This window comes from Capra hircus, chromosome 12 (assembly GCF_001704415.2).
Source record: "Capra hircus breed San Clemente chromosome 12, ASM170441v1, whole genome shotgun sequence".
In the NCBI taxonomy this organism is placed as follows: Eukaryota; Metazoa; Chordata; class Mammalia; order Artiodactyla; family Bovidae; genus Capra; species Capra hircus.
The window spans coordinates 69,764,906-69,786,179 of record NC_030819.1 but is presented as its reverse complement, the minus strand read 5'-3'; the positions used below and the strand labels follow the sequence as shown (position 1 = coordinate 69,786,179).

Genomic DNA, 21,274 nt, shown 5'->3' with positions numbered 1-21,274 from the left:
GTTGCTTAGCCCCTAGTTTTGTCTAGAATTTGCTCTGTTGGCTAATAATGTATAGAGGCTTTTTTTTCTTTTTAATAACAACACATCTGCAACATTTATATAGCGTTTCATAGGTTATCAAGCACAGCCATAGCCATGACCTCATTTAAGCAATGTGGTTAGTTAGCCAAGACAAGTACTAGTAGTTCCATTTTAGAGACAGTGAAATCAAGGCACAGGGAATGACCCGTCCAGGTTCAAATAATCAGTGCACAGGGAGCTAAGATGGGAACTCGCATCTTTTGGTTCTAAGTCCAGTGTTCTTTCTCCTACACCAAATTGAGCAGGGACAGAGTTTCTGCTTCAGAGTCAGATGACCCAGGCTTGCACTCATCACTTTTGTTGCCAACTGTGTGACCTCAAGGCATGTTACTAACCTCTCTGAAGCTCAGTTTCTCCATCTGTGAAAAAGACGGAATAACAATGCATACCTGTAGGCTTGTGATGATTCCATCAGGTGAAGCAGGCAAAGCAACAACTTACTGCCTGACACAAGACAGGTTCTCAATACATGGAGCTGGAAATACCTGGAAAAGATCCTTGTTATCCCTACTCCCCTTTCCCCTACATTCAGAGGTGAAATGATGAATCAGAGCAACTTTCCTGTTTATTCAATGATATTGCATCTTGACTTTAAATAATTCTTGAAACTAGCTTGTGTGAAAATGTGTGTGTGTGTATGTGTGTAAGTACCAATGAATGTCTTTGGGTACACCTGTATATGTGTACTCACAGGCAGGTGTACCCACAGGTGGGACCAGATATGGTGATGAAACATGGAGCATTTGTCTGCTACAGATAACTAGAAACTGGACCGTCACCATAAATCTAAATCAACCGGGAGGGTCCTAGCTCTTGTGACTAAGCTCCAGAAGCACAGGCTTTGTACTCTCAAAATACCTGGATGGTACCTGGAGCTCCCAGCCTGATCACTTGGGAGGTTTCAGGCAACTCTCTTTAGCAGACACAGCGATAGACTCACAAAACTGCCTTTATTTTTGAGTATACTTTATTTACAATTATTTATTCTTTCTCAAAATCAGTTTAGCCTTGATTAAAATCATAACATAAAATAATCTTCACTCTATGTGTTCCATATGGCACAGAATAATTTAGCACTTTATAAATATGTTTCATTGATGCACAAGTGGAGAAAGCACCCTTTGCAAAAGCAGTTACAATAACTTAGTTCAATTTTTCTATGGTAGCACTTTAAAAAATGACCATGAGATGGTGCTGTGCCCAAGTAGATTAAGCATGTTTTAAACAGATTTCTCTAACTATGACACTTAATTCTTTTCTTTAAATGTGGAACAATTTACCTTTCAACTTACAGTAAAATAAGATTGGTCACTCTACTTTAATATTGACTAGGAATGAGTCTTTTAATCACAGATCCATAAATAAGTCAAGGACTGTTTCACTGGAGTAAGAGGTATGTTAAAAAGCCTTAGTGGGAATTGTCTGGTGGTCCAATGGTTAGGATTCCTGTGCTTTTGCTGCCAAGGGCGTGGGTCCAATTCCTGTTCTGGGAGCTAAGATCCTGCAAGCTGTGTGATGCCCCCCACCCCCAAAATTAAAAAAAACCCAAACACCCACAAAACTTAGTAATCTGAAAGTCCCCAGACTTAACAAAGAACCCAAAATTACCATTTTATTTAGGCTCAATCAAGTATGTAAAAGGAACATTGCTTTCATCACTCTCATAGAATTGTGTTAGTCTTCCCACAAAATTAGGTCAACTTCCAGTTTATTTAAAGAGCTGACACCTCTGTGACATTTTAATCTGCTTTGACAGCAATGGAAGATCATAGAAACATTAGAACATGAAATTCACATTTAAATTGACATCACACAAACATGCACACATGTGTATATCCTAAATGTTTTCAGTAATGACTCTTGCTTTCCTCCATATAAATATATAAATATTGATTAAAGTGCATGGGAACATGTCTGTACAAGTATACAGATACATGTTTGTCTATATACACGTGAAGAGATAATTATGGAGAGAAAAACAGACACATTTGTAATATATATGTAGTCAAAAGACATATCAGGCAGTATTTATGTTCATTCTGACCAAGATTGAGTATATGGGTGTAGAATCTGTAGTCTTTACTATATAATGAGATGGGCAGAGTTATAAACTAAGGCAAAATACATTAGAGCAGAGACTTTTTAACCTTTGTATCAGTTAGTATGGTATAATCATTAAAATAGTTCAGTTCAAATGGAGCCTAGATATTAGCAGCTTACCATAAGTTCTAGCTTTGAAAAAGATACCTTTCAATGTCCTTAAAAGGACATGATTATTAATAGGACAGCCCTAAATACATTTCCAAATTACACAATGATATTTCCCACATTCTTTAGGTTTCAAACAGTTTTTTTTTCAAATGTCATAGAGCAGGAAACTAGTTTTAACTCATACAGAGGCTTCAGTATGGTAATAACATATCTAACATCTATTCCAATAAGAAAGTACAGTTTAACTTAGAGTAATGTAACAGCAAGGTGAATTAACTGCTGTTCATCTCTGTCTCTTTAGCAAACTTTCCTACAAAATATTACATTACCATTTTTTTAGGGGTAGAGAGTCCAGCGTCAGTGAGTAATAAATGAGCTTGTTTTTAGGAAAGTGGAACAAAAATTTCTCTCAGTATTTGGTAGTCAGAGTTGGGGTCAAGGTTGAAGTGCGTATTCCTGAATTAATTTGCAGATTTTGACCTTCAGTGGTATTTTCTCCCTCCTTATTTGGTGGGTATTCATGGGCAAATGGTCAGGAAACTGACAAGATGACCCTCAGAGTGGAAACAAACCTCATCTGAGCCAGATGAGAAGGAAATAAATTGAACTGGTTCTCTAAATGTCTGTTAATTACTATTTTTGATAAGAACCATTGTAATTAGGTTATTTTTCTTTAAAGGCAAAGATCTTGTTTTAATTATTTTTTAACTTTATACCTAGGGCATTTTTTCACACGTAGTGTACACTCAATCACCCACTGTGAATCCAAAACTGAGCAGTGTTAGTAAATAACATACATTGATCTGAAAGCATTGGATGCCAACAGGAGGGTCACTGCATTTTACAGAGTTGTCCCAAGGCTCCATGGACTGGCATGCTGCAGTCCATGGAGTCACAGAGTAGGACATGACTGGGCAACTGAACAAGACCCTACTGCAGTCAGTAGCCAAACAACCTGAGTTTGTTCCTCAATCCTGACAGTTACATCAATACTGCTTTACTGCTCAGAGGAGCGCATGCGCAATGCAATCATTAAAGGGCAAGATACCAAACACTTCTACTGTGCTGTTTAAGAGAAGCAATTTCTAGAAATGTATCTGGTAATGTTTGATTATCCTTTTGATAGGTTTACCTAGTAGAGCAACCACTAAACAAGACCACATTGGAAATTCAGAATAAAGCCCAAGTAGTAGAAGAGAAAGCAGCAATAGTTATTAAATAACATTTAAAATCTTGTTCACTTCTGAGAAGAATTAACTTGAATGCAGCAAATGCCAGCAGCTCTGTGAATATTTCAAAATGGCATCTATGATAAAGCAGGAATGAAAAAGTTGTCAAGTGTTTCTTTTAAGTATCATAGCAATACAGATTTCATAACACTGTCCTTAGTGTCTTTTTGTCATTGTCATCAAAATAGGTATCATGGCAAGTTTTATAGAGAATTTTTCTTTATGTAAGAGGCCATTATATGTAACCAATATTTCACTGTTTAGAGCTATTTTTATTTACAGCAAAAGGTACCCAACTCATGCCATCAACTGACATCATAGCAGCGAGGTTTCCACTTGAAAATAGAAGATAATTTAGATTTATTTATGGCCTCATTGTAATTATACAATAAAAGCTAATTACTTTAAAGACACATCATTTACAATGTTAAAAATAATATCGTAAAGCTCACAGCTGAAATGCTGTCAGAATATTTTTGAAGTGCACGTTTTGTGGCATTGAACCCTGCTTTTCATTGACAGAATAAAATGAGGCGTATAGATATTACTGTTGGTTCCACGAGACTGGCCTAATTTTCTCCAGTCTCCCAGTGTTTTTCCCCTCCCAGAGAGGGAAAACGGACTCCGGGTTGCCCTCCACGGTTGCTAAGGCAACCAGCCCATCAGACACAGCTAACCTTTTCATTCACTGTGTTGCTACTGTCTGCAGGAGCATCTTCAGAATGCCCTTTTCCTAGAGCAACCATAGTGCAGTCATTATCTGTCGTCTTGCCATCTTTCTTTGAATTCGTTTTCGGTCCCATTTGGAGTTGACTGGACTTGTAGGCCAAGGCCGGGATAGTGTTCACTAAAATTAACTGCAATGGTTTTTTATTTTCCTTGTATTGACACTGAATATACCTGGAAAAGGCCGACCTATAGGTCTTATTGAACAGTGTATACACCAGCGGGTTGACTGCTGAGGAGAGGTAACCGATCCAAACGAACACGTTGAGCAGGGCTTCGATGACATCCCTGTTGCAGGACTCTTTGCAGATGACAGCCATTATGTTGGTGATGAAGAAGGGGCACCACATCACCACAAACAGGAAGAAGACAATGCCCAGCACCTTGCAAGCCTTCTGCTCGTTGCTGATGGACTGCATAGTTCTCCGGCCGTGGGAGCATGGCTCCCTGTGGATGGACCTCTGGAAGAGCTTTTCCGAAGACAGGGAGCTCTGAGGCAGGAAGCTGAAAGAAGCTAATTTGGTCCGTGTTCCAGGATCACTCACACACAAAGTGGCTTCTTTCTGGAGTGACTTGATGGTGAGAAAGTAGGTGATCACCATGATGGTTAAGGGAATGAAAAAGGCCACGAAAGAGCCAATCAGGACAAAGTTCTCATCCGCCAGTAAGCAACTCCCTTTCTTAAAGACTTTGGAATCGTCCTGGAGCCCAAAGACTGGTATTGGCATGGATATACCTGGAGATGGACGGAAAATGAGCCACGATTATTAAGGAAGTGAGTATATGAAACAAGAGCATTACCACATAACGGTGGCTGTTAGAACAATTTTATATCAGCGTTGTTTAAAAGCTTAACATATACTTTCAAGAGAATTGAAATTCCCTTGGACTTAATTATCTGTTCATTAAGTATACATTATATAGTTCCTTATATTGTCCTACATAGACAATCCTTTACTTATAAAGAAATAGCAATAAATTAATTTTTCTTATGCTATGTTTTTCTGATTATAACATTATACTTATTGACTGAGACAAAGATATTTACTGAAGAAGAAACAGACCAAGAAAAAAAAAAAGACCAGTGATGCCACCACTCAGAGATAATCATCGTTAACAAATTGATGATGTTTATTTTAGATACACATACACAACACTGTGCACACACATTTAAAAACAAACTCAGATTCTACTTCATGTGCAATTCTATAACTCTGTTTTTCACTTTATGCATCATGAGCATGAGTTATACAAATAACTTCATAAAATTAAAAACAATGTATTTCTTTCTAGAAAATTAGGAAAATGAAAAAAAAAAGCAACAAGGTATGAATAATAACATGTATTCTCGCCAGTCAGGGGCACCCATAATTTGCTTTTTCCATAGTTTTAGTCTTCCATTTACACGCGTATGTAAATATATATATGCAGGCAATATTTTATGTATAGCTTTAAATCTCATTTAATGTTAAATCATAAAACTGCATCTATTTTTAATCATTTTTGAAAAATATGATTTTATAATGTGAATTTAAAGTAACTTTAACCTGTTTTGATTCTTTTTTTCAAAAAAAGATTTTTATTATGGAGAACTTCTGACATATACAAACACCACAACACAAAATCCAGCCTATCACCCGGTTTCAACAATGATCAGTTGGAGGCCAATCTTGTTTCACTCATATCCCCACCTGCTGCAACCCTCCCATGTTATTTTGAAACAAATCCAAGACATCCTATCATTCAATCTGTAAATATTTTAGTGTGTGTTTATAAAAGCCATGCACTCTTAAAAATCCTGATATTATCATGATACCATTCCCATTCCTACATAGAAATGTAAATATTTCTCTCTAATATTATTAAATACAGAGTTGGTATCCACATTCCTAATGTCCCATGAAAGTTATTATATATTTTTTATAATAATTTTGTAAGTAAAGCATTCAGAAGGGTGGATTACAAACAAATTAGCAGCCACAGGCTTTTCTTATTGACACATATAAGTTTTGGGGACAGGATGAGCCAAGTATATGGGAATTTGAGTCCACGGTCAAGTTGCCTTTTCACTCAAATTTGGGGAGCTTTTAGAGTTGTTAGGCTCAGGCAGAGGAAGGCGCAGAGGGAATAAAGGCAACAGCTGGCCTCTAATCCAACTAGGTCCGTCTAGCCAAGGCTACGGTTTTCCCAGTGGTCATGTATGGATGTGAGAGTTAGACTGTAAAGAAAGCTGAGCGCCGAAGAACTGATGCTTTTGAACTGTGGTGTTGGAGAAGACTCTTGAGAGTCCCTTGGACTGCAAGGAGATCCAACCAGTCCATCCGAAAGGAGATCAGTCCTGAATATTCATTGGTAGGACTGATTTTGAAGCTGAAACTCCAATACTTTGGCCACCTGATGTGAAGTGTTGACTCATTTGAAAAGACCTGGATGCTGGGAAAGATTGAGGGCAGGGGGAGAAGGGGATGACAGAGGATGAGCTGGTTGGATGGCATCACCGACTCAATGGAACTGGGTTTGGGTGGACTCTGGGAGTTGATGATGGACAGGGAGGGCTGGCGTGCTGCAGTTCATGGGGTCAGTAAGAGTCGGACACGACTGAGTGACTGAACTGAACTGAAAGTGGTCACAAACCAGCCAACAACAGTTTCATTCCCATGCCAGGAGCTACTGCTTGCTTGACTCTTGCTATCCGCGGAAAACTTCCGTTGAGCTCATCTCCATCCAACCAGGGATCGGACTGTCCTAACCTCATGTCACCTCACACTGGCCATCCTTGCAAGGAGGGTACATCAGCTTGAGTTATTGTAATGCTGGACGCAAATCTTCCTTGGTGACATTGGCCATTATGGTCACAGGCTGAACGGGCAGTATCTGTCACTTGTCTGTGCAAGGCCATCCCAGGATTCTTGGAAGGTGGAGATAAATGACATCAGAACTACTCTTAAGGACACTCGGTGTGCTTGATGACTCTTCATTTCCTTCATTCCTCTCTGTCCCTGGCCTGTTTCTGGGAACATGCTGTGGGCCAAGAAGAGATGAAAGAAATGTGGTTCCAACAGGAACATCCTCTGAGATTTTGGATACATACCAGTTTTAATTATCCTTCAACAGACTTTTTTAGAAAAAAATACTTATTTTTAATTGGAGGATAACTGCTTTACAATATTGTCTTGGTCTCTGCCATATATCAGCGTATATCAGCCATAGGTATACATATGTCCCCTCCCTCCTGAACCTCCGTCCCCCCTCCCACCCCATCGTACCCCTCCAGATCGCTACAGCACCGGCTTGAGCTCTCTGTGTCATACAGCAAATCCCCACTGGCAGCCTATTTTACGCGTGGCAATGTATGTGTTTCCACGCTACTCTCTCGGTTCGTGCCACCCTCTTTCCCTCACTGTGCCCACAAGTCTGTTCTCTAGGTCTGTGTCTCCATTGCTCCCCTGCAAGTTGAGATGTGGTTTCTAAGAAGAGTGTTTTGTTTTTCTAGGTGTTCGCACTAACTGTAGAAGGTGTTTCCTGTGTTAATCTACATGACCTTTGTTAGTGTGGTTGTTCACTACTTAGAATGGAGGCAACCAACATGCTTCCATGGATGTGGTGAGGATAAAATGAACCAAAGATGTAGAGTACCTAGGGCAGTGTTCAGTGCAGAGCAGATGTTCTGCCAATGGGATGTAAACACAACAGCAGCCTTTTCCCAGGATTATTCAGATTAAATACATTCACTTGATTTTTCCCTACTTTTGTCATATTTTGCTTTGCTTGTATATTCTGGACATTAATGTATGAAAAAGTGAAAGCTGCTCAGTAGTGTCCGACTCTTTGTGACCTGTTGGACTATACAGTCCATGGAGTTCTCCAGGCTAGAATACTGGAGTGGGTAGCCTTTCCCTTCTCCAGGGGATCTCCCCAACCCAGGGGTTGAACCCAGGTCTCCAGCGTTGCAGGCAGATTCTTTCCCAGCTGAGCCACCAGGGAAGCCCAAGACTATTGGAGAGGGTAACCTATCCATTTTCCAGCAGATCTTCCCGACCCAGGAATCGAACCAGGGTCTTCTGCATTGTAGGTGGATTCTTTAGCAACTGAGCTACCAGGGAAGCCCACTTTAATGTATAATAGATCTTAAATCAAAAGAAATTAAAAAGACTTTTGGCTATTGGCTCTATAGTTAATAAATAATGATGTAATTATTATCTTCTGCCAGGGTGACGAAGGGGCTCAATCAATTTTAATTTTGTCCAGCTAGAACTGTTGATTGCTTCTCTAATGTGATGAATTACAGCCATTACGATTTGTCGTGATACACAGAAACAAAATACCAACCATCCAAAAAACGTGTATGATTTTGTTATTCAACTCTTGGCTGTGCATTTTCCTGATTAATACAGAGGAAGTTACCACCTTGAGAGCCTCTTGCCCTATTTGTTTGTGACCTGGTAATTTATATAAGTGGCAGTTCTCAATTAACCAGAATATAGGATTGCTTAAGAGACCAAATTCATCAATCATTTTCAATCATTTGGAATTCAAATGTGTGTCCTTGTTTGGGGAGAAGACATTTTCTCTCTCTCTTCTCTCTCATACACACACCCTTCCAGAATGGCCCAACTTTTGTGGTCAGGGAGGGAGAGGAATGATCATGGAAGCCGAGAGTCCTCCATTAGGTCTGGGGTGAAGAGTTTCTGTAAAGTGGGTGGGGCAAGAGGCACAAGAAGGTCCTCGACTTGGGGGACGTTGGTTAGGAGGGACAGAATGGAGTGCTTGGGTCTTTAATGGCCGTTCCTCTTTGAATGCAACAAAACCACCTTGAATGCTCTCATATACCGTTCTTTTCAGTGCCTCACTCAGAGTAGATGGTAAACAGGGGTTTAGGAAGAGGCTAACTATACAGTGAAAGTAATAGTCTGTAAAAGAGGGGGAGGAATTTTACGTCAAAGAAGCAGAACACTCAGAGGGACTTTGTGGACACAATAAGCAATTCAAAAATGGTCCTACCAGGAGAGACAGAGATGCTGGCAGACAGCCGAGACTGTGGTCGGAGCCATCTACAGCGCTTTAATTTTCTGGTTGCTTTGTTTGATAATAGCTGCTTTTGAAGACCTGAGATCTCCTCTCACTCGAAATTTCTGCACATAAAGCATTTTCCTTTATGAACAGACAGACAGTAGTGCGAGCTACTCTGCATCTTAATATATTTTTCTGAGGAGTGGAAAACAGCAAACGAAATTCAGTATCAGTATCAGATCCTCCTTGCACATTGCGTCTTTCTTTTTATTAAGACTAAGACAATGAAGTGAGTAAGAACCTTAGACACCCAGGAACATGAAGGCTTCGGTTGGTGATCTTTCTTTTAGGGTAGCCCTGTTTAGAATTTGCCTATAAAGTTTGCCCCTCTGGTTAACATCTTACCACAGTCAGGGTGAATGGCCTTAACTCTGCAGCACTGACTGTGAAAAGCAAACTTTATTCTCACTCCTAGATTTTTACACTTTAATATCTTGGGACTGAAGGTATTTCTGAGACAGTGTTTCTTTGTGAAAGAAGAAGCAGAGATTCTCTGATAGGGAGCCAGTGGGAATCCCCAGGACCTCAAAGACCAAATTTTGCTTCATAGGTTTCTTCCTCCTAAAACTACTACTCTTCCTTTGCATTTTAATACATGAGTGTTTTTTTCTTTTTTAAGTAATAGGAATGGATTTATTAGCAGTTTGACAGAAAGCACCATGCATGGTAACTGCAGGCTACTCATCATACTGTAGGGAGAGATAGGTTGAATATATAGGCCAACTGGGGCTGGGACTTACCATCCTTCTAGTACAGAGCTTCTAATATAGCTGAGTCTGCCCAAGAGTTGCTGAATTCCTTATAAATCGGTGGTCTGCTAACAAGGCAGATGTACATAACAGGGAAAGCCAGATATGCATGTCAGTTACCCAGGAAATTGTATGTTTCTTCTTAGATAAATTCTGAATTTCTCTGTTTTTCCCTAAATAATCTTATTTATTTAATTATTTTTGGCTGTGCTTGGTCTTAACTGCTGCTTGGGCTTTCTCTAGTTGCAATGTGCAGGGGCTGCTCTCTAGTCGCAGTACGAGAGTGCATTGCGGTCGCTTCTCTTGCCATCGGTGGAGCGCAGGCTCTGAGGCTCCCGGGCTTCCGTAGTTGCAGCACGTGGACTTAGTAACTGTGGCTCCTGGGCTCTAGAGCACAGGTTCAATGGTTGGGGCACGTGGGCTTAGTTGCTCCACAGCACATAGGATCCTCACAGGTCAGGGATCGAACCCATGTCTCCTGCGCTGGCAGGCAGATTCCTTGCCATTGAGCCACCAGAGAAAGTGAAAGTGAAGTCACTCAGTCGTCTCCGACTATGCGACCCCATGGACTGTAGCCTACCAGGCTCCTCTGTCCATGGGGTTTTCTAGGCAATAGTACTGGAATGGGTTGCCATTTCCTTCGCCAGGGGATCTTCCCGACCCAGGGATCGAACCCCGGCCTCCTGCATTGTAGACAGACGCTTTACTGTCTGAGCCACCAGGGAAGTCCTGAGCCAGCAGGGAAGCCCCCTGCATATCTCTATTAATAAACTGTAGCTTTTCAAAGTAGTTTTACAGTTATTCATTTACTCTGAATTGATTTTATTTTTACAAAATTGTAAAAATGTTATCCACACTGCCCTATAGGCAGATAAACATTTCACTTTATAGAGAAACTGAGGTTTAGCAAGCTTAGGTCATTTGTTTAGAATCACACAGCAATTTAGGGGCAAAATCAAGACCCGTCTTAGGTTTTTCAGTTCTTATGGTTGATTTTTTTTTACCTGCTTATTTGTTCCTTTTATGGTAGTTATAACAGTCTATGACTTTATCAGAGGTCCTTAACATTGGTTGTAGGAACACGGTGATATCCCTAAAATTTGCAAAATTTATGTATATGTACATTGTTTTAGAGAAGATAGAGCCTTCATCAGATTATCAGAAACGTTCTTGCTCCCAAGGCTGTTAATAACCCCTGAATTATATCAGTGCCCTACCTACAGAATACACACACACACGATCCCCAATGATCCTCTGTACCTTGATGCTTTCTTTTTCATTCTTTACTCTCAAAGTCGAAACTTTCTCTAGTGAGACATTATCTTTGAGGCCAGACATTTTAAAACTGACATCCTTGTAATCAACACCTAGTTTCTTTTTTATATTGCAGTTATTCTCAACCTTGCGTGCATATTAATATTACCCAGGGAGCTTTTGAAAATTTCATCGCCTGGGCTCCATTCCCAGAAGTTCTGACGTTAGCACTTTGAACAATACTAATGCTCAGGTCCTGCCGGGATATTATTATTAAAACAAAAGAACACCTAGCTGATCTTAATCTACAACCGGTGTCAAGAACCCATGATGTATAGGATTAAAAGTGCAGTAAAAAGTGTGGATTGTGAAATAAAACCAAATCAAGTACAATTGAACAATTCTGCCCTTTGCCTTCATTAAATAAATCTATTAATTTTCCAACCGACTCAGGCCAACTTCCTGCTGCAAACAGCAAGGCAACGTAGAGAATTGATGGAGAGTAGTAGTTAATTGGGGGAGAAAAGTGTTGAGTGAGGTTATTATGTGAAGCCCCAAATCTTTGTTGCAATTCTTTAACTATTATGACTAAATGTCCGAAAAGCCTTTCAAGCTTGTATTCTGCCCCAGTCCATATACGATTCTTGGAAGGAATGCTCCAAGTCTGTCTGCGGTCCATGCAGCTGTGCACTCACCGCCCAAGCTGGTGCCCTTGGTTCCCTGTCTTTGCTTCCTAGAAAGGTGACCTCCTGCTCTTCTGACCCTCATTCCTTTTCCGTTGTGTTTGTAGCCCAGAAGTTGTGCTTTTTTAAATTTAATTTTTATTTTATGTTGGTGTACAGTTGATTCAGGGCTTCCCAGGTGGTTCAGTGGTCAAGTATCTTCCTGCCAATGCAAGAGACGCGGGTTTGATCCCTGGGTTGAGAAGATCCCCTGGAGCTGGAAATGGCAACCCACTGCAGTATTCTTACCTGGGAAGAAATCCCATGGACAGAGGAGCCTGGTGGGCTACAGTTCATCTGGTTGCAAAGAGTCAGACACAACTGGGCAACTAAACAGCCCCAACATAGTAACTAAGTACACAGCTAAAGGGCTTTGGTTCTGCATATTCATATATCCATTCATTTTCAGATTCTCTTCCTGTATAGGTTACTGCAGAGTATGGAGTAGGGTCCCTGTGCTGTACAGTGGGTCCTTACTGATTATCTGTTCTATATAATAGTGTATATATAGTAGTGTATATATGTTAATCCCAAACTCTTGATTTACCCCCCACCCTCATCAGTTGTGCTTTTAATGTGACCATCTTGCACTGAAAGGTCGAGAGACTGCATTCTGACTTGTTGAAAGGTGTGTTTTCAGCCATGGACAGGACACCTGGAAGTCCATCCAGGTGCCTCATTCCAGGCGGATCAGTGTCTATCCACCACTTTCATCACCTGACCATATGTCATGAAGCCCAGATAGAATCTGAATGATATGATGGAATTAAAAAAAAATGATCAGAGTCTCATTTTCTTGTTGGAATACAACAGAGAAGCTTTTCAAATTCTTTCATTCAACTTGTCATCTGTATTGATAATAAGTGGACAACACACTATCCATCAATGGAAAAATGTCCTTTTCTAGACCATATATTTAGCCATGTGCTCAAGAGCAAAGGTTTATTTACAAAATTTCATCTCTGCCCAACATACATTTTCGAAGAACTATATCTTTTCTTCCATGTGTTTAAAAAGGGATAGAGTTTTGGGGTGATTCCTTCTGAAAGCCTGAAGAATGAATTTCACATGTGACAACTCATTTCAGGGCCTCTGGGCTTAGAAGGCGTGTGCAGAAACAGTGTCCCTAATGCTTGAGTCCACGCTATAAGATCTCTGTGATCTGGTCTTAATGTCATTATTCACCTTTCTCGATTCTGACACAGCCATGTGGTGTTCTCTGTCTTCTTTATGTCATATCTTGAACTATTCAGCAAGAGAGTTCCAGAAGAACATCTATTTCTACTTTATTGACTATGCCAAAGCTTTTGACTGTGTGGATCACAATAAACTGTGGAAAATTCTGAAAGACATGGGAATACCAGACCGCCTGACCAGCCTCCTGAGAAACCTGTATGCAGGTCAGGAAGCAACAATTAGAACTGGGCGTGGGACAACAGACTGGTTCCAAATAGGAAAAGGAGTACGTCAAGGCTGTATATTGTCACCCTGCTTATTTAACTTATATGCAGAGAACATCATGAGAAACGCTGGGCTGGAAGAAACACAAGCTGGAATCAAGATTGCTGGGGGAAATATCAATAACCTCACATATGCAGATGACACAACCCTTATGGCAGAAACTGAAGAGGAACTAAACAGTCTCTTGATGGAAGTGAAAGAGGAGAGTGAAAAAGTTGGCTTAAAGCTCAACATTCAAAAAACTAAGATCATGGCATCTGGTCCCATCACTTGATGGGAAATAGATGGGGAAACAATGGAAACAGTGTCAGACTTTATATTTTGGGGCTCCAAAATCACTGCAGATGGTGACTGCAGCCATGAAATTAAAAGATGCTTACTCCTCGGAAGAAAAGTTATGACCAACCTAGATAGCATATTAAAAAGCAGAGATATTACTTTGCCAACGAAGGTCCGTCTAGTCAAGGCTATGGTTTTTCCAGTAGTCATGTATGGATGTGAGGGTTGGACTGTGAAGAAAGCTGAGCACTGAAGAATTAATGCTTTTGAACTCTGGTGCTGGAGAAGACTCTTGCGAGTCCTTGGACTGCAAAGAGATCCAACCAGTCCATTCTAAAGGAGACCAGTCCTGGGTATTCATTGGAAGGAATGATGCTGAAGCTGAAACTCCAATACTGTGGCTGCCTCATGCAAAGAGTTGACTCATTGGAAAAGACCCTGATGCTGGGAGGGATTGGGGGCAGGAGGAGAAGGGGACGACAGAGGATGAGATGGCTGGATGGCATCACCCACTCAATGCACATGAGTTTGGGTGAACTCTGGGAGTTGGTGATGGACAGGGAGGCCTGGCGTGCTGCGATTCGTGGGGTTGCAAAGAGTCAGACACGACTGAGCGACTGAACTGAACTGACTCTTCAGCTGGTGGACCTGCCTGCTCCCAGCTGTGTCTTCTTCCAGTGGTGTACTTGGGGCATGGAAGTGTCCTGCTGCTGGAGCAAGGGTCCCATTCTGTGTACCTGCAGCACCTCGGAGGGTTACCTATTAATCCAAGCTCAACTTGTGGAAACACAGAAGTGCATAGCAGGAGAGACTCCTGAGGGCACAGGCCTTGGAAAGAAGCACATTGTAGGAGAGAAATACTGAGAATATCTGGGGATGCAGGGCAGAGAGGAATGTGGTATCTAATGCACGTTGGTTTGTTCGTCAAAGCCTTGAGCACCTCAGGGGAAGGAAGATGCTCTGTACGCAGAATCTGGAAGGTACAGTCTCTCTTCTCCATTTTGCCCCAGATCAGTTCCAATGCCACTCTCTCCCCTGAAATGCTCTGCCAGCTCCTGGGGGGCTGCAGAATTTCTCTGTAGCAAGGACCTGGGGTGGCAGCTGGCTGGGTGTGTGGAGCAAGGCAACTTGTCTTGTGGCTACATTTGTTTTCACTTTGACTGTATGATGATTTGGGGGTGATCTGGGGGCTATAGACGGAGATCATGTTCCCAGACCATAGTCTACATTTCTTTTAAGACATATCTCATGACATCACTTAAGACACCCCTGGTATGAAGCCTTCCCCTAATTGTTTTTCTCTAAAATAAGAGCCTTTTTCCTTTATAGACCTTTATGTGAGTGTGCATGCTCAGTTGCTTCAGCTGCGTCTGAATCTTTGCTATTCCATGGACTGTAGCCCACCAGGCTACTCTGTCCATGGGATTCTCCAGGCAAGAACACTGGAGTGGGCTGCTGTGCCCTCCTCCAGGGGATCTTCCCATCCCAGGGATCGGACCCAGGTCTCTGCATCTCCTGCATTGCTATAGACCTTCATCACCTCCATAAATCATTTATATTGAGCTCACCCACCCTTCTAATGCCTTAGAATTTTTCTCTAGAATTGCCATTTCAACCATGAGATGATAATCTCATTATGATAATCGGTTATGTGACATCGATTATTTCACTCATTGCAGGTTCCTCCAGCAGCTAATGCAGCGCTCCTCATCCTTGCGTCTGGGCAAATGCTTGTGGGGCTGATTGAATGAATGAGTGGAAAGAGGAGAAAAGATGAGGAATTACAAAGGTAAATTATAATAATAATTCTTATAGACATAACTTGAATTTACTGGATTATTTCATAATGTTATCCTTCATTTTTGCCAGAAAAACACAATAAATGAGCTTACCAGTTAGCCACCTAGGGCAGAGAGAGGGAAATCAGATAATTATGGGGTCGTTAACTTGTATACCTGCTGAGAAAACTATGTAGAGGATTAACCAGCACATGAGCTGACCATCTGAACAGCTATGATCACAGGGAAAAGACACTGTGAAACGCAGTGTCCGAGGGAGAATCAGGAGACCTGGGTTTCTTCCTGTCTGTTCTGATTCATTACCTAGATCTAGGGCTATTGTTTTTATCAAAGTTCTCCTTCAGGTAAATTACACAGGTACATATGAGGAAACCAGAGCACAAGACGGTGCGGAAAACACAGAACAAGGCGTCACAAGACACAGGTTTGCATCCCGACTGTCAGTCACTAGCTGGGTGACCTCAGACTGCTTAATTGTGACGCCCCTCTCTGTAAGGTGGAGATAAGAAAAAGAGGCCTTCCCTAACTTACCTATAGGGCCTTGGTGAGAAAACAAGGTCCTGTGTCTGAATTATCTTGTAAACTTTTAAGATAGCAGTTATTATAATGTCCTTGACATTATGCTTGAGTATGCCAAGCTTGACTCATTATACTCTGAGTGTACCACAGAACACTTTTGAGAACCTTTGTGAAGCCTAAGATCTTGCGGGGAAAACAAAATAGACACAGGTGATTTAGAAAGACAGCAGTGCAATATTTAAAATGGATAACCCACAAAGTCCTACTGTATAGCACACGGAACTCTACTCAGTGTTATGTGGCAGCCTGGATGGGAGAAACCTTTCCCTTCTCCAGGGGATCTTCCCAACCCAGGGATCAAACCCAGGTCTCCCTCATTGCAGGTGGATTCTTTACCAACTGAGCCACAGGGGAAGCCCAAGAATACTGGGGTGGGTGACCAATCCTTTCTCCAGCGGATCTTCCTGACTCAGGAATTGAACTGGGGTCTCCTGCATTGCAAGCGGATTCTTTGCCAACTGAGCTATCCGGGAAGCCTTTAGAAAGACAGCAGTGCAATATTTAAAACGGATAACCCACAAAGTCCTACAGTATAGCACACTGAACTCTACTCAATGGTATGTGGCAGCCTGGATGGGAGGGGCGTTCGGGTGAGAATGGATACATGTATCTGTATGACTGAGTTCCTTTGCTATCCACTTGAAACTATCATAATATTGTTATTTGGCTATGTGTATGCACTCAGCCGTGTCCAACTCTACAACTCCACGAACCGTAGCCTGCCAGGCTCCTCTGTCCATGGAATTTTCCAGGCAAGAATACTTGAGGTTATTTGGGTATAATCCAATTAAAATAAAAAGTTTTAAAAAAAATTAAATAAATAAATAAGAAGATAGCAGTGTAGGATGGAATGAGACCAAGAGGAGAAGCAGGTGATGTGGAGAAACACTCCTCCGCAATGTCAGAATGTGAGGGTCATTGTAGATTAGTGTCTCTGGGAAAGAGTTGTGTAGGAGACTATGTGGTTAAGCTGGGTTTTGTGGGTGAACAGACTCTGCACAGGGGTCAAGTCCAAAGGTAGAGGGGCAGGTATCCTATTGCTGAACACATAGGGCTGTAGTACACCTGCCAGGGAGCACTGGCCAGGGCTGAGTTCAGTTGTGTTTGGCATGCAACTGTGAACTCAGGAGCAAGGGCACGTGCCTGTCAGCGACAAGAAGCAGCTCCTCTCTCTGTGATAGCAACCTATTTTAGTCATTCATCCAGTGATCAAATATTAATTGAACATACAGAGAATTAGGTACTTTAGGAACTGACAGGAAGAAGGTGCTTACGTCTATAATCACTACAATTCAAGACTTTTGCCTGTCATTCACGAACTCATCCATCCAAATCAAGACTAGGGAGGAAGAGCATACAGAGGATAAGCAGAAAATCTAGGTTTAGCCCTGGCATCAAATTGTTAAAATGCAGTTAAGGTAAATCTTGATATTTTTTTAAGGCAGGTATAATGCAGGATGGAGGGCTTCCCAGGTAGATCAGTGGTAAAGAATCCGCCTGCCAACACAGGAAATGCAGGTTTGATCCCTGGGTCGGGAAGATTCCCTGGAGAAGGAAATGGCAACCCCCTCCAATATTATTGCCTGGAAAATCCCATGGACAGAGGAGTCTGGTGGGCTATAGCCCATGGGGTCACAAAAGAGTCAGACACCACTTTGCTACTTAACAACAACAATGCAGGATGGCAGTTCGCAAGTATTTCGGTCTCAAGACTCTTTCACGCATTGAAAAATTATCAGGGACTCCAAAGAGTTTTTGTTTCTGTGGGTTATATCTATAAATACTTGTTGTGTTAGAAAAGAAAGCTGAGAACACTTACAATAATAATTTACCAATCCATTTAAAAACAAAACTAATAACCCATTACGTATTAACATAAATAACATTTTTATGAAAAATAATTATGTTTTCCAGAATGCAACAGTGAGAAGAATGGCTCTGTTTTGCAGTTTTGGAAATTTCTTTTATGCCTGACTTAATGGACGACAGCTGGATTCTCACACATGCTTCTTCTTCAGCCTGTTACATCACATGCCACGTATCCTCTGGAAAATTCCACTGCACCCTCATAAAACAATGAAATGGAAAAGAGAAAATGACACCTTATTTCCCCCAACTTTATCAAGATATATGACATATACCACTGTGTAAGTTTAAGGTATATAATATGATGGTTTGATACACATACACTTTGTAAAATGTTTGCCGCAATAAGGTTGGTTAACATATCCTTTATCTCATAAAATTACCATTCTGTTGTTGGTACAGTGAGAACACTAAAGCGCTGTGCTCTTAGTAACTTTCAAATATACAATATGGTATTGTTAGCTACAGTCACCATGCTGTACCTTAGATCCCCAGAACTCATTCATCTTATAACTGGAAGTTTGAATTCTCATTTCCCCCAACCCTCAATCCCTGGCAACCATCATTCTGATCTGTTTGTAAAAGTTCAATTTTTAAGATTCTACATACAAGTGGGATCATACAGTATTTGTCTTTCTCTGCCAGACATTCACTTAGCATAATGCCTTCAAGGTCCATCCATGTTGTCACAGAAGGCAGGATTTCATCCTTTTTAATGGCTGAGCGATATTCCCTCTATATCTATACACACCGCATTTTCTTATCCATTCATCAGTGGACCCTTAGGTGTTTCCATATCTTGGCTATTGTGAATAATGCTGCAGACAACGTTGGGGAGGTGGTATAGACATCTCTTCAGGACAGTGATCTCATTTCCTTTGGATATGATGATAACAATGTTGATGACGATGATGATGTTGGTGATGATAATAGTATTAGCTTGCTAGACTTCCTGAAAGTGTCCCAGACATCCCTGGAATCCACACTGAAAACCACTGATGGAGAAGAAAAAGCCACCAGCTTCGACTCAGAAAACTCAAGTTTGGATCCCCTGTGACCTTAAGCAAACCACTTAATCCATCTGAGCTTTTTCTCCCATAAAATGGGGGATTGTTTAATAGTATCCCCGTTAAAGAATTCTCATCAGGACTATAAATGAGAATTGCTCTACTGTTGGTATAGTAAATATTAGGTCTTAACTTGTTAAGTCTTATTCTGTCTAGCAGACAGAAATAACAGAGAAAAATGTTCAACAGCCTTTCTTAATGTGCAGAGTCCTTCATTCTATGTGAAAATCTCTGCTGTGGCTGAAACCACCAAAGTGTCATTTGCAGACCTGCCTGGTATGATGAGGAAACTTCTATTTTCCTTGTCCACTGAGTATCAGAGCTCCCTGCTTCATCAATGTCACATCTCTACCAGGGACTCAATTCTGCTGCCACTGGGAACCTGACGCCTCAGCTACCTCCATGCTGGCAAAGACACTCTGTGTTTTTTTTTACTTTGCTCTTTTCCATATCACAGTTTTGACAAATGCTGCTCTTTGGAGGAACCTCGGCCATGAGCCAATGTCTGACCAGCAAGGAAGGCTGGGAATTTGAGTTCTGCCTCTTGGGAATGTCTCCAAATACAGAAAGGTTTGTTGGAAGACATGGCCAGCTATGACTATGCCAGATACCCATCTCACCAGACCTAGCTATGCTACGATTTGCAGCTGTTATCACTGGGCTAGGGGCAGGGAAATGCCTTTTTCAAAGATGACAGTGCTGGAATTTTCGGCCTTTTGCTACTTTCCTCTTCCTTCCTGCGATTGTCCTCTTTCTTTGTCATCCCTGCAGTCAGCACATGCTCAAAAATTTAATGCATAGATCAGTCTGGAAATTACATACTAATAGGTGTGAACTTGAATGCGTAGGGCACTGGTGTAGTCATATAACTGTGAGTTCTGTGTTGGAGTATGAGAGGATGGCAGAGTAGTGCCTGGTAAGCTGAACAGTGTCTAAGGACAATCAGGTTCAATGAAGAAAAAAACACATTGTGCAAGCCAAACAAAACATCTGTACGCCAGACCAATTTTTCATTATTCAATTAGCTTGGCATTGGTTTGGAGCTTTAAAAAGTTTTTTTTTTGTTTTTTGCATTGTGTATTCGCCCTGCCCCCATAGCTGCTGGTGTAAATAAACTGCATCTCCTGTTGGTGGAAAAAAAAAAATTAAAGTGCTTTTAAGTGGATTCTTCTTTACTCACATCTCTTATAGGTTTCTCATCTTGCCATGTTCTTGGGGTCATTGTCCCTGTACTGATAAACTGACATTGTTTCTACCAGAAGGCTCAAACACATTTTAATTTGGTTCTTAAGTCCTGTGATCAAGCACGGTCTTTCTCAGCGTGGGTGGCAGACACACTCCCCTTGGACACAGATCAATGCAATAGCCACACAGATAGGCTAACTCTTGTTCTGACAGTGTCCCTGGAGGAGGGGGACACGGAAAGTCACCAACCAGTGACCCCCTTTTCTAACTTAAGCTACCCTTCTGTATCTCCCTCCTGTCTTAGCCACTCTCTCCTTGAACTGCTAGGTTTGTAGAGCTTTGTAGCTTCCCACTCTTTTATCAAAAACTCATCAGAGAAGATCCCCTGGACAAGGAAATGACAATCCACTTCAGTATTCTTGCCTGGGAAATCCCAAGGACAGAGTAGCCTGGTGGGCTATGGTCCACAGCGTCACAAAGAGTTAGACATGACTGAAGTGACTGAGCACGATCCGGTTTAAGGAAGCCTGAGATGAAGAACTTCGGGTTTTGATTTCTCCCAGATTGTATTTTCAGTGAGTGGTAATAAAATTGCTACTCAGTAAGATTTCATTTATTCTAACTTCTAACTTCTAACTTCAACAAAGTTATGTTGTTGTTCAATCACTAAGTCGTGTCCAACTCTTTGCAACCCCATGGACTACAACATGCCAGGCTTCTCTATCTTTCTGCTGCTGCTAAGTTGCTTCAGTCGTGTCCGACTCTGTGCAACCCCACAGATGGCAGCCCACCAGGCTCCCCCGTCCCTGGGATTCTCCAGGCAAGAACACTGGAGTGGCTTGCCACTTCCTTCTCCAATGCATGAAAGTGAGAAGTGAAAGTGAAGTCGCTCAGTCGTGTCTGACTCTTCACGACCCCATGGACTGCAGCCTACCAGGCTCCTCTGTCCATGGGATTTTCCAGGCAAGAGTACTGGAGTGGAGTGCCATTGCCTTC

General features: G+C 41.5%; 1 protein-coding gene across 1 annotated transcript in view; it reads right to left on the bottom strand.

Moving 5' to 3' along the window:
- Nucleotides 1,093–21,274, bottom strand: part of HTR2A (5-hydroxytryptamine receptor 2A) — a 65,158-nt gene continuing 44,976 nt past the window's right edge. Inside the window, exon 4 of the mRNA XM_005687443.3 lies at nt 1,093–4,983. Within this exon, the coding sequence (XP_005687500.1) occupies nt 4,184–4,983 (800 nt within the window). The 3' untranslated portion in view covers nt 1,093–4,183. The remainder of the gene's footprint in view (nt 4,984–21,274) is intronic.